The 14,807-nt window shown below is 41.3% G+C and overlaps 1 protein-coding gene across 5 annotated transcripts in view; it reads right to left on the bottom strand.

The window, feature by feature from the left end:
- Zfand4 (zinc finger AN1-type containing 4) overlaps positions 1 to 14,807 on the bottom strand; it is a 72,129-nt gene that overhangs the window by 29,920 nt on the left and 27,402 nt on the right. For all 5 annotated transcript variants that reach the window (XM_031383055.1, XM_031383056.1, XM_031383054.1 and 2 more), the window contains exons 5-6: positions 13,995 to 14,181; positions 468 to 615 (exon numbers count right to left, since the gene is read on the bottom strand). In XM_031383055.1, coding sequence (XP_031238915.1) covers positions 468 to 615; positions 13,995 to 14,181 — 335 coding nt within the window. The remainder of the gene's footprint in view (positions 1 to 467; positions 616 to 13,994; positions 14,182 to 14,807) is intronic.

The raw sequence follows: 14,807 nt of genomic DNA, 5'->3' as shown, positions 1-14,807 counted from the left end.
AAAAAGGTCAACAAGCTGAAGTGCCCAAGTGAGGATGTCTCAGTCCCACTTGGGAGAGAGAAGAAAGCTATTACAAGTGGGGAGGGAGGGAGGGGCCTGGGAGGGAAAGTAGACGGGGGAGGGGGTCTGGGAGGATGGGGAGGGAGAGGGGAACCTGATCTGGTATTGGGTGAGGGGAAAGGACTGAAGCCCTGAGGGCCAGCAGAAAGAATGGAAACAGGCAATCTCAGGAAATAGGTTGGGGGACCCTCCAGAATGCACCAGAAATCTGGGAGGTGAGAGACTCCCAGGACTCAAAGGGAGGGACCTTAGAAGAAACATTTGTCACATCTTAATAAATAAGTTGAGGCCAGAAACGTGAAATGAGTAATATTTTATAGTTTTCCACAGTTAGCAGCAGACCTCAGTGCTGTGAGCCCTGCCAGTGTAAGCTAGAGAAAAGCGTGGCCAAGAGCCAGCAGCTTCACCTTTTTGCTGAGATTCATGTTCTCCATCTTGGCCTTCAGCAGCTTCATCTTATTCATAGTTATTGAATTTTCAATGATCTGTTGCCCAGAAGGGGAAGGCTCGGCTTCTTCATCCTCATCTGTATACAGATTATACACAGAACCACCACTGCAAGGGGAACGGTAAGTACTTAAAACATGCTTGATACCTGCTGAGCACCAAAAGTCCTAGGTACAGTAGCAACTACAGATCCTACCAGGTGTGAAACACTACCTTCATTTTGTCATTGTAAATGAAAAAAAAAAAAAAATTCAAAGCATTTCTTTCCCCAAACTGGGCTCAAATGTGGTACCTAGCTGGGGATGGCCTTGTTCTCTCTTCTGATCCTCCTGCCTCCACTTTCTGATTGCTGGGATTACAGGCACAAGCCACCCACACCAAGTTTTATGTAGTTCTAAGGATTGAATTTAGGGTTCTGTGTGTGCTAGGCAAGTGTGCTATCTACTAAGTTTCATATCCAGCACATTTAAAACACAGCTGGGGGGTTAGGGACATCGGTTAATGGGTAAATTGTTTGCCTTGCAAACACAAGTACTCAAGCTCAGTTCCCAAAACCAAAGGTAACAAACTGGCTTGTTTGCAATCTCTGGGAAGGCAGGGACAGGCACATACCTGAGGCTCACTGGTCTGCGGTCTACCCTGCCCATAGAGCTTTAAGCCAAGGCTCTATTTCAAAAAAGAGGTTAGACAGCTCCTGAAGAACAAACCCGAGGTCTACTTGTGGTCTCTACATGTAAGGGCACACATAAACCTACACTAACACACAAGTACACACACTCACAGACACACATTTCTTAGGAGAAAACAACTGGGAAAGTGCTGCATTACTACCAACACTGCTGAGCTGCTCCAAGGTCACTGCAGCACACTGACAGCACTGCTGGCCCTGCTCTGGGCGCTTGCTCTATCAGGCACTCCCCACAGACTGGTTCGTTATAAACACATTCAAGGTAGATATAAGAAGTTAAGTGACTGGCCAACCACATGGTTCAGGGGGAAAAGGAGCTTGCCACTAATCCTGATCACCTGAGGTCAATCCAAGCACTTGTGGGGTGAAAAGAGAAAGCTGTTTTTTATCTCCAGAAGTGTGCAGTGGTATGCACATCCTCACCCCACCCCCAGCACTAATGAATGAAATGTAAACAGTTAAAGCCCAATGTGGTGATGCAATCTTTAATCCCGGCACTCTGGGGGTAGATCTAGACTGTTTCCAACTGCAAGCTATTACACAAAAAAGAGAGTAGAGATGAGCAAGCTTCCCTGGAGTAAGATGTGTATGCTCAAGAGCTGTACAACTGGACTTTGTGGTAAAACCATTATCAGCTTTTGATTAACCTCCACGCTGGCTTATTTCACAGTGGCTGTGCTAACTTGCATGCCTACAAGATGTGAAGATGTGTTCCCTTTTCCCTGCTTCTGCTGTTGTTTTGTTAATCTTGACCATGCTGACTGGGAGGAGATGAAATCTCAATGTAGATTTGTGTTTCCCTGATGACTAAGGATGGTGAACACTTTTCAAAGTGTTTTTCAACCATCTCTGCTTCAGCTTTTGAGAACTCTCTTTAGAGTTCTCACTACACTACACTACACTACACTACACTATTTGTAGAAGATGCTCTTTTCACCAATGTGTATTTTTGGCTTCAATGTAAAATATCAACTGTTCTTGGATGTCTGGAGGTCTTAAATTCTATTCTATTAATCAATGCCTCTTTTTTAATTAAAAATATTTTGTATGAATATGGGAGTTCTAGCTGAATGTCTGTCTGTGCACCACATGCATGCAGTGGCTTGGAGAACCAAAGAAAATGCTGGATCACCTGGAACAATATAGGTTCTGGGAATCAAATCCAGATCCCTTGGAAGAGCAGACAGTCCTCTTAACCACTGAACCATCTCTCCAGCCCCACCCAATTTGCTTCTCTCCTCTCCTTCCTCACTCCCTCCCCCTCCTTCCCCCCCCCCTCTCTGCCAATATCATTCTGGTTTTATTACTGTAGCTCTGTAGAACAACTTACTTAAAATCAGGAATGGTGAGAATTCCATCAATTATTTTATTGTTCAGGATTTTCTTAGCTATCATGGGGCTTTTGCTTATTTAATATTATGTGAAATTTATTTTTTCAATTTCTGTGAAGAACTGTGTTGAGATTTTGAAGGGCACGGCCATGAATCTCTAGATTGCTTTCAATAGGATGGCCATTTTCACACTATTAATACCAATCAATAAGCACGTGAGGTCTTTCTGTCTTTCCAGTATGTCTTAGTCAGGGTTTCTATTCCTGCACAAACATCATGACCAAGAAGCAAGTTGGGGAGGAAAGGGTTTATTCAGCTTACTTCCACATTGCTGTTGATCACCAGAGGAAGCCAGGACTGGAACTCAAGCAGGTCAGGAAGCAGGAGCTGATGCAGAGGCCATGGAGGATGTTCCTTACTGGCTTGCTTCTCCTGGCTTGCTCAGCCTGCTCTCTTATAGAACCCAAGACTTCCAGCCCAGGGATGGCACCACCCACAAGGGGCCCTACCCGCTTGATCACTAATTGAGAAAATGCCCCACAGCTGGGTCTCATGGAGGCACTTCCCCAACTGAAACTCCCTTCTCTGTGATAACTCCAGCCTGTGTCCAGTTGACACACAAAACCAGCCAGTACACAGTATTTTCAATTTCTTTCTTCAATGTCTTAAAGTTTTTATTAAAACAAGTTTTTCATTTCTTTAGTTGTTACATGATGTGTTGCATGCTATTGGGAAAGCTAGTTTCATTCTAAGTATCTTTGACACTTGTACATAGAACAGCTATTGATCTTTGTGTGTTATGTGTTCTATATTGCTGAATGGATTATCTATAGACATTTTCTGGTGAGTCTTTGGAGTCTTTTACTTATGAAATTATATCTTCTGTAAACAAGGATATTCTGACTTCTTCCTTCAGTTGTCTTATTCTAGTCAACTTCAAACAATAGTCAACAGTGATTTTAGTGGAAATGCTTTGTTTAGAATGATGTTGGCAGTGGAAGTGTTGTAAACAGTTTACTGATTTACATATGTTGATGAAGCCAACTTGATCATGGTGGATAATCTTTTTTGAAATGTTCTTGAATTATGCTTATTTTTATATAAATGATACTGGTCTGCAACTTTTTTATCTGTTAAGTATTTGGCCTTTGTATCAGGGTACTAGTGACTTCATAAAACGAATTTGGAAGTATTCTTTCAATTTCTATTTTGCAGAATAATTTGGTAAGTATTGGTGTTAAATCTTCTTTAAAAAGAGCTTATAGAAAACTACTGAATCTACCTGTCCCTCCATAGTTTTTGTTGGGAGATTTTAAACTAAAACTCTATCACACATTGTGGTTGTTTACATTATTTACTTCATCTTGACTTAATACTGGCAGGTTGTATATATCTAACAATTCATCCATTTCTTTTAGGTTACCCAGTTAGGTGGAATAAAAAATTTAAACTATGACCTTATAGTTTTCTGAATTTCCTAAGTGAATGTTGCAACATTTCCCTTTCATCTATGATTTTATGAATTTAGATCTCTTGTTAATTTGGCTAAAGAACATCGGTATTTTTTATTTTTGTTTGTTTTCAAGACAGGGCTTCTCTGTTTAACAGTCCTGCCTGTCTGCCTGCCTCTGCCTCTTGAGGGCTAGGATCAAAGATGTGCACCACCACGCCCAACCCTCTATTTTTTTTTTTCAAAGAACCAACTCATTTATTTATTTTTTGTATTTGAAAAATCTGTTATTGATCTCAGCCCAAGTTTGAGAATTTCTTCCCATCCAATTTTTGAGGGTGTTGATTCTTCCTGTTTTCTAAAGCTTTCAAGTGTATAATTTGTTAATGAAATCACTCTGATTTATAAAAATTAATATATGAGTGTTTTGTCTGCATATATGCATGTGCATATTTGTGCCTGCTGCTAGGTGTTGGATCCCCTGAAAATAGAGTCATTAGAGAATTAAACCTGGATCCTCTGCAAAAGCGTTAAGTATTCTTAACCTCTGAGCTATCTCTCTAGCTATCTCTCAGCAACAAAAAATGGGCACTTACTGCTAGGAATTTTACTGTTAGGGTTGCCTTTATGGTGTCTCATAGATTTTGATATGTGGTATTTTCATTTTCATTCAGTTTTAGGAAGTTTTACATTTCCTTCTTGATTTCTCCCATAGCCCAACTTGTATTCGACTTCTGTGAGTTTGTGCATTCTCCTGTTTCTACTGTTGATGTCTATAGTGGTCAGACAGATGCAGTCACTTCAGTTTTCCAAATTTCCTTGCTTTGTGTCCTAATATGTGGTCAATTTTGGAGAATGTTACATTGCTGCTAAGAAGAAAACTCATTCTTAAGTGTTTGAGTGTAATGTTTTCTAGATCCATTTGATTTATGATATTTAACTGCAGTTTATCTGGTTTTGTCTGGATGACCTGTCTACTGGTGATGGTTGGATACTGAAGCCATACCTTGTGACTATATTGGGATGAACGTGTGGTTTTATATCTAAAGGTGTTTCTTTAATTAAATGAGGTGCTCCTGGGTTTGGTATATAAATGTTTATAATATCCTCTTGGTATATAAATGTTTATAATATCCTCTTGGTAGATCTGCATTAGAAGAGTATGCAGTGTCCTCCGTCTTCTCTGACCAGTGTTGCTCTCAGGTCTACTCTATCAGCTAGTACAATAGCTGCTCCTGCTTACGATACCTTTTTCTATCCTTCTATCCTAAAATGCTGTCTGTCCTCAATGCGAGGTGTGTTTCTTGGGGGAAACAGAAAAAGGGACCCTGTTTTATCCTCTTAGTTTGTGGGGTTTTTTTTTGGGGGGGGGAACCATTAAAACCTGGGGTTATTATTAGGCAGTATTTGTGGGTTTGTGTAGATACCTGGTCTCACCTTTGTTATTACCCCAATTGCTCAGGTTGTGAGCCACCTGAATGATGGTTATTTTGTCAACTTGAGGCAGGCTAGAGTTACCTGTAAAGACGGAATCTCAAGTGAGAAAACGTCTCTACCAGATTGGCCTGTGTGCAAGGCTGTGAGGTATTTTCTTGAGTAATGATATATATGGGAGGGCCTAGCTCACTGTAAGTTGTGCCACCACTGGGCTTAGGTACTATAAGAAAGCACATTGAAAAAGCCATAAGGAACAAGCCAGTAAGCAGTTTTCCTACATGGCTTCTGCTTCAGTTCTTGCCTCCAAGTCTGTATCTTGTGTTCCTTCTTCAACTTCCCTGAGTGATGGAGTATGTATTAGCATTTTGTATAAACTCCACCCCAACAGATACCTGGCAGCAGCCAGGCATGCTCCTCCCCATGGTTACATGGCCATGGCCAGGTAGGCCTGGCCCTATAAAAGGGGCTGCTTGCCCCCTCCTCTCTCTCTTACTCCTGCTTCCCCCCCCTTGCCTCTTGCCCCCTTTTTCCCCCTCTCCCCATTTCCTTCCCACCTCTCTCCACATGGTCATGGCCATCCCCTACTTCTCTATTCTCTCCTTTTCTCTGCCTTTCTTTCTTCCTTCCTTCCTTCCTTCCTTCCTTCCTTCCTTCCTTCCTTCCTTCCTTCCTTCCTTCCTTCCTTCTTTCTTTCTTTCTTTCTTTCTTTCTTTCTTTCTATCTTTTTGTTTCTTGGTTTTTCAAGGCAGGGTTTCTCTGTGTAGCCCTGGCTGTCCTGGAACTCACTCTGTAGACCAGGTTGGCCTCAAACTCAGAAATCTGCCTGCCTGTGCATTCCAAGTGCTGGGATTAAAGGCGTGTGCCACCACTGCCGGGCCTCTCTGCCTTTCTCTGCCTCTGCTACCCTCTTAACTCTCCTCTCCAAACCCTAAATAAACTCTATTCTATACCATATCATCGTGTGTCTGGTCCCTCAGGGGGAGGGGATGCCTTGGCATGGGCCCGCCAGGGCACTCCCTTCCCCCACATCTTGCCAGAACATATTCTTATAGCTCTTTCTCTTTTTATGATCACAACAGTGTGACCTGGGAGTTGTAGGCTAAAATCAACCCTTTCCTCCTCAAGTGGCTTTTAGTCATGGTGTTTGATCACAGCAATAGAAACCCTTACTAAGACATTAGTTTTCAGTCTTGGGGCCCCTCTGGGATTCCACATGGTCCAATAGGAGCAGTGGATAGGGAGAGCACTGGGTTGGATGATCTCTAACTGTGCTTCTGGGTTGGGATCCATAACAGTAGGTTGAGGCTAGGAACTGAGGCGCTAAGAGTTCCTTCCTTGAATTTCCAGTTCAGATTCCACATGTGGATTTCAAACTTTCTCAGATCTGTGCAGTGGGTGGGGTGGCTGACAATGTAGGGGTTGGAGCAGATGAGCTGGCTCTGAAGGCCCTACTTGAAATGAAGTTTTGATTCAAATTCCAGCTCAGACTCCAAGCAGCCTCAGATCTACCGGGTGTGTTAGAGTGTCTGATTAGGTGAATGAGGTGGGGAGGAGAGCAGGGAGTGGACGAGAGTAGGAGGAGGGCTGACCCATCAGACATTGACACTGACTCCGGATGTGTCTAAGGAGGGCTTGGGTCTGCTTCACCAGGGCCCAGTGGTGGGCAGGCTGGCTCACAGGAGGAGCAGGTAAACTGACTCTGAGTACCTAAAGTTCTGATTCCAACTTGGGTTCAGTCCCAAAGAAGTTCCAGATTGGCAGCAATGGGTTAAGAAGCTGAGGCAGAAGGATTTCTATGAGTTCAAAGTCAGCCTGGTCTACAAAAGAATATTCAAACAGCCAGGGCTTACAAAGTGACCCTTCTCTAATTTAAAATAAAAAACATTAAACTAGTTTTATAAAATAAAGAGGTTAAGCTGTTTGTCTCAAGACCAGAAAGATAGTAGGTATTGGGTCTCAGATTCAAACAGCCAACTGTCTAGTTCCAAAGCTAAGTTTTCCTGTTATTCCCTGTCACACAGCATCATGCATGACAATGAGTGACAAAATTAATATATGTGACAACTTTTCTCTCTCTGTCAACAAACCTGAAAATGAAGGAACATGAAGATTTTTATCAGTTTACCTTGTGAAGTCAGAAGGAATGATTATGCATGCTGTAGTCTTGATTACCATTAAATATTTTGACTCTATTTCTCTATGGACTATGGTTTATTTTAACTTGGCCCCTTAAGAAATATTCTAAGCTGTTTCTAATATAATTTTGTAGTCACAAAAAAACACACTCTCCTGTGGAATTTATATACCAAGAGAAATATTTTATCAAGTTCATTTTAGTATATAAAACTATTTTTAAATTCACCTCATTTTTCAAATTATCTTTTTGGAGGGAAAAGGATTGGACCACTCTCCCTCCTACACTGCCTTGACTTGTCTTTATTTCATCCTATAGACCATTTGGCCTTGAGCCTTTAGTAACCCTTCTCCCTGTCTCCCCAGTGTGGGACTACAGATGGAAAGCAGGAGAAAAGGGAATTCTCCACGTTCCAGGTTAGCATGGACTAGATAGGGAATTCTAGGCCAAGGCCAGGGCTACACAGTAATTAATGCTGGGATTACCATGTCTATTAAAGAATCATGTTATTATTCTCTTAACAATCATAGATTCATGAGATCAGCTACAAGCCAATCATTTATGCTCAATGGGAAAAATACAACTAGACTAAGATAATATATAATTTACAATAATTCATAAGTCCCTAAAAATCTATATATTTAATATTCATTGTTTAAAGATTTAGTTTTTATTTTTATTCACGTGTATGTGTGATTGATAGAAGGTATATAACAGGTTGGAGGGTATTCATGGAGGCTAGAGGAGGGCACTGGATCTCCTGGAGCAGTCACAGGTGGTTGTGAGCCACCTGATGTGAATGCTGGGAACTAAATCATGATCTTATCTCTGAGTAGTAAGTACTCTTAACCATGACAGTATATCTCCAATCCCTATATTTATATACTCTAATAGACTTGAATTTTAATACATAAGCATTCTCTAGACCCTTAATAATATAATTAAATAACAACAGATGGGCAAATGTGACATTTATTTCAACTTGAATATTGTTCATCCCAAAACCAAGTACTAATTTGAGTTTTGCTTTTTAAAGGCAAGACCTGACTCTATTTCAGGGTATCTGGACCTCACTGTGCAGGCCAGCCTGTGCTCAGCTTTCCGGTGCTGGGATTACAGACTTAGCTTCCTCACTGGGGTTTTTAAAAGACAAGTTATCATTTAGCCCTTACAGTGTCTACTTAGATTTCTCTCTTTTAAAACAAGGAAGCATGATTCACTAAGATGATCTAAGATAAAACATTAACATTTTGTATGTGAATGAGTCCAATTTTCAGAAAAATATGGCAATGGGTCAAAGGTGGCCTGTAACCTATTGTGTGGCTTATGAACTACGTAGTTTTTCACAGTTTTAGATAGCTGGAAGAAGATCAAAATAATTGTATTTTTAACACATAAATTCATACAGAATCCAGGTTTCCTGTCATAGAGATCAAATGGCTAGTCTGTGCATTACCTATCATTCTCCTGCACAATGCTGGAACTAACAGCTGTGTTAGGCAACACTTAGCATTGTCCACTAAAGCCTGGCAAGCTCCAGCTACAGTGATGCAGTCACGGGATGGTTATCCTGTGTGGATGCTGTGCACTGCTATTTGGTACTGTCTTTCACTTCTTTTGAAACAGAGTCTCACTGTGTATCTCTGGTAGTGCCTTGAACTCCCTACCTAGAGCAGGTTGTCCTTGAACATGGAGAAACCCCTCTTCTCCTGTTTCCCAACTGCTGAGCATCACCATGCCCAGTGTTATCAACTGCTTCTGAACATCACCATGCCCGGTGTTATTTTGTAACTTAAAAACAAATCAGTGTACACCAAACATGAACTCAGAAGCATACACATGTTACATCAGATAGAGCCGAAATCATTAGACAATATTTTAAAACCTGGGTCCCTATATTCTTTGTAGGTCTTATAACAAGAGGCATCCCTCTGGCACTTTAGGCTGCTGTATTGGAGTCTATGGACTATGCCCTAACTCTTCTCAGTAATGTGTAGTCTGAAGAAATATGCGAGTGGTGTGTACTTGGATATATGAAGCCATATGCTTCTCCCTGCTGCTGCTATAGGAGTGAATATCTAGGGACAGCTTGTTGGGCACCCCTAACTCTACTTAGTTGAGTTACAGGTGCTAGCTATAGGCTTTTATGACCTCTTTTTTTCTAGTTAATATTATTATTAGTGTGTATTGTGTGGAGCGAATGGCATGGTACACATGTTGAGGTTACAGGACAACTCTGTTAGTCTCTCTGGTCTTCTACCCTTATGTGGCTCTTGGGAGTCAACTCAGGTTGGCAGGCTTGCACCCTCAGGTAGCAAATACCTTTACCTGGGAAGCCATCCTGCGGGCTCTAATGTCCTCTGTTTTATCTCTGTAGAGATATTCTCTGAGGTCCCCACAGAGATGAACGCAGTAACTAAGATATAATGTCCCCTAGTGAAGGTGGAGAGTGTCTCGGCAGTGGATCATCTACACAAAGTGCCTCAAGTGTTAGGCTCAGCTCCTAACCCTATCTGGAAAGAACACACTAACATAAGCAAACCAGACATAGACATAGTGAAGAGAGAAGGAAAATATATATAAATATATAAAATGTCACCACCAACTGGAATGACAGGCCAAATAATACAAAGACAGAAGTGTAGAGACAGCCGGCATATAATGCACTTGTTGCCAAGTCTGAAAACCTGAGTTCAATATCCAAAACCCACACTGCACAATTCGCTCAAGTTGTACTGCCCACCATGTAAGCACATGTGCACACATAAATAAAGATGAAATAAAAATTTTAAATGGTAAAATTGCCTAATAATGAAAGAAAGAGGAAAAGGTCACGAAAGTCAGAAAATTTAAAGAGAGAACTGGGGATATTATTAGCTATTGTTAGAGCAGCTGCCTACCATGTGCAGAGCTCTGGATTCTAACCCAGATGGGAGAAAAAAGAGTAGAAAGGAAACAAGAGAAAGGTAGAAACAAAGTCAAACATAAATAAAAAAAAAAGTATTAAAAGACAAAGGAAAAAATGTGAAGCAAAATACATGAACCAAACAATTAGAATAGTCTTAATAAGATAGGAAAGTATTGTTTCTACTGAAATGACCACTGTATGCGGAAGAGTAGACACCCACTACTATTCCAATCAGCTCTTAGCATATCTTGGTTAGTTCTGAGAGAGCAAGGGCCAAGGCCACGCACTGCAGGGTCCTTCTGAGGCCTACGTAGAGGTGAAAACAACTATCTGCACTGAGGAGCTGGGCATGGCAGGCCAGCAATGAAACTAATCAGATCCTTCTGCTTGGTTCTTCAAGTTCCTAAGCTAGCAACAGTGTTAATGGGTAAAGTGAGGTCTATAGTCTTTTCCTGTTACCTACCAAGCACAATTGGCACAGAATTGCAGTGTAATTGTCTCCTCTATGAGCAAACTGGCTTTAAAAGCTATTCATTGAAACCATATTCATGTTTGTATATGTTTTTCAATGCAGAAGGGGACAGTAAAATAAAGGGGCTTTTGTTTCCCAAAGCTGCAAGCAACAGAAAGGTTCTCTATCAACAGCCTGTTCTGCAGAGTTCCGAGCAGTGAGGCTGAGACTGCCCTTCTGCACCATGCTGACTCCACTCCAGCTGAACTCCCTAGGTCTCTGCCTAGGTACCTGCTGGTGCCACAGCCGCACTGCATGGAGGCTCTCCCTCCCTTTGCTCCAGTCTTCAGAGTCATGGTTGCTTCGTGTCTGTCTGTCCACTGGAACACAGCATGTTCTCAGCCGCACCTTCTGAAGAAGCTACTCCCTAGTTGTTTCAATTCCAATTTATGAAGAAGCCTCCAGTATACAGCTGATAAATGTGTGGACCCACCATTACTACAACGGCAGAACCCGTGGTGAGCTTCACTTATCCCGTGGGTTTATTGGGCCCAGTGTTAATCAGTTCTCTATTGCTGTGACAAGTGACTGGAGTGATTTAAAAAGAGATTTATTTACTCCTGATTTTAGAGGTTTTAATCCATGGCCACTTGGCTCTGTTGCCCCTGGACCATAGTAAGACAAAACATTATGGTGGGAAGGGCAGGGGAGGGCAGGCAGGGCTACTCACCTCATGGTGGCCGGGAAGCAGAGAGAGAAAAGAAGGAAGCTTTCAGAGGGAAAGGTTCTTTCCATCAACTCTGACAACCTCAGTTTAGTCCCCAGGACCCACAAGACCCCTGAGAGAACCAACTCCTGCAAGTCATTTGACCTCCACATTCTATACACACACACACACACACACACACACACACACACACACACACACACACACACACTGTAACTAACAAACCCAGAAATTAGCCAGGGGAGCCAGGCCTGGTGGTACACACCTGTAGTGTGAGCACTTGGGAGGTAAGGGAGGACCAGGAATGCAGGGCCAGATTCTGCTCCATGATGAAGCCAAAGCCATCCTCAGCCTCAAAGATGACAAAAAATTAGTGGAGGAAGATGAAAGGGAGATGTGGAAGGGCATTACAAGCAAACGGGAGAAGGTGTGTAAGACATGAAAAGCCATGGAAATTTGAGGAAGACATATTATCAAGGGACTCATGTGTGGAGAAACTGTTAGGAAAGAATTCTGCTAATGAGCCAAAGCAGTAAGTAATCTTGATCAATCTTCATTGCTTAGAGAAGTAACTCCTCTCGACTTCTAGTCCAAGGCAGATGTCACACTTCCAGTGCTAGCCAGATCCCGACCTACTATACAACAGCCCCTTGCACGCCTTTAATTCCAGCACTTGGGAGGCAGAGGCAGGCTGATCTCTAAATTCAAGGCAAGCCTGGTCTAAAGAGTGAGTTTCAGGACGGCCGAGGCCATACAGTGAAATGCTGTCTTGAAAGCAAAACAAAACACAGAAAAAGAAAGGAAAAGCAAGCAAGCACTCAGCCACTGGTTGTTAGTTGGCCTCCAAAAGAGTCCAGCCTCTGTTCCCACACACTCTGAACAGAATCTTAGGGGGAAGTGTAAGGCTTTCCCTTGGTGTCTATAACCAGTCCGCTCTATCCTTGAGTGTGGGTGTGACCGGATCCTACTGGTCTAGCCAACTTAATGTGGTAAAAATAAAGTGATTCTGAAGATATAACTTAGGCCTCAACTTAGTTTCTTCTGAGTTAACCAAAGGGAAGCTGAGAGAAACCTCTAGCCAACCAGCAGTCAGGAAAATCCAGAGCCCTAAATCATCGAAGTGAAAGGAGATTAATTATATCACACTGAATATGAATGTGAAAGCACATAAGCCCCATAACAAAACTATAGAACATACACTGCCGTCCATCACGTTTAGTATAAGGTGTGAGCCATTAACAAAGCACTAGCTATTCTGTTCGTAAACATCTGACCCCAATATTGTGCTCCAGATCACAAGCTGGGTTTTCTTTTGAAAAATTTTAGCAATAGATTTTTATCTTTTTGTGAGCCTCACTTTAGTTAGCTGTAGTAACTTTCTTTCCTTTGTCTGCTTGGCAAAATGTTCCTCTTCATGTAAAGTCACTTCACACAGGCCATCCCTAATTGTATGTTTCACATGAAATGAAGGCCAACTCATTCTACCCCAGATCATAACTTTCTGCAACAATCATCAATAGAATGTACAGTACATGAGTGCCCCCAGATTAGCGAGTCACTGGCTACAAATGTCCAGTACGTGTTTAATGACTTAGAAGTGAAGAGGGCTGGACAGATGGTTTGACCAGTCAAGGCACTTGCTGCCAAAGCCTTACTACATGAGTTCAATCCTCAGGACCCACATGATGAAAAGAGAAAACTGACTCCCAATATGTCCTCCGACTTCCACATGCAACAAGGTACAATCATGCTGACACATGCACACAGATAAATAATGTCATTCAAAATAAAAATAGCAGTGAAAGGAGGGGCTCACAGTATGTTGAAATGTACAGGAACTTAAGAGATTCTCTTGCTCCAACTCCTTCATTTCCCACTGCCTACCTAAGCAATCAGTAGTGTTTTCCTTCTGGATTTTTAAGTAACATACAATTTATCTCCTCTTAACAGTAACAAAAAAGGGAAGAAAAATGATTTGCCCATTTTTAAGTAGCAGAGTTTAAAATGATACCAACTTTAGGATTAATCCTTTCTGCTATGTCATGGTTATGTAATAATATACTATTTTCACAAAACTATAATCTAATAAATATTATCACAAATAAATGGAAACAAACTATTTTTATAAAAAAATCTACTATGTAAAGAAAATTCAAATTTATAAATTATTTGTTAAGTATCAGTCATATGAAGAAGGATAAATTCATAATTACTTATCAGGGACGGGGGTGAAGGTACATGACACTTAGTTTTATTAATACACTACAGCTACTTCAATAACCCAAGGAACACACAAAGGCTTCTGAGATGTGTTATATATTCTCCTTGTCTAAGTGAAACATGCAAATGAAGCCTATTTACCTTAAAGATTCAGATAATGGTGTTAAAGTGCCATCTCCTCTATCTACTACACGAAAGAAATTCAGTTGATCTCCTTCCCGGTATACCAAAAATGTAACTTGTTTGTTGCAAGAGGCCTTTTCCCAGACCTCATCTCGACTGGAATCCATGTATTCAGCAAGCTCCCTGAGTGGGTCTTCCACAGGAACTACAAATGGAAAGATTGATCAACAGGCTTTGAATTCATAGCACATTTCTGCACCTTGCTACAGCAATAGGATATATATGCTGAATGTATACAACCATACTGTCCATGTGATAATATGATATGCTCAAAACAGGCTCCCGATGTTTTTATATTTTATATAGCATCCCTTACTAATTTTTAAATAATTTAATGACTACTGCATTTTCATTACTTTCCCCTCCCCCCTTTCCTCCAATCCTTACTATGTCTCTCCTAAATCTTCTCAAATTCATCACTTGCTTTGTATTAATATGAAACAAAAAATGAATCATTATGTTGCATGCCTAAAGACATGCTTAACTAAAAACATGAGGTCACTTATATTCCTGTACAAAGACAGTTGATAGATTTATCTACCGTTATTTTAGCTAAACCCCTTCAGCCTTCTGTGCTTTTAAATACCAGTTCCAACAATTAATCACTTAAGTGTATTATAAATCCCACTTAGTTTAGGTTATAAAATAATCACGAGAAAGACAGAGCACATGACACACACACACACACACACACACACACACACAATTGGGAGATGCATTCAAGCAATTCGAGGCAAGAGAGAGCTAGAGACAGGATTCATTAGGAGAGTG

This window comes from Mastomys coucha, unplaced genomic scaffold (genome assembly GCF_008632895.1).
Source record: "Mastomys coucha isolate ucsf_1 unplaced genomic scaffold, UCSF_Mcou_1 pScaffold20, whole genome shotgun sequence".
NCBI lineage: Eukaryota > Metazoa > Chordata > Mammalia > Rodentia > Muridae > Mastomys > Mastomys coucha.
Note: the sequence above shows the minus strand (reverse complement) of the source record. Positions and strands in the feature narration are given on the sequence as shown.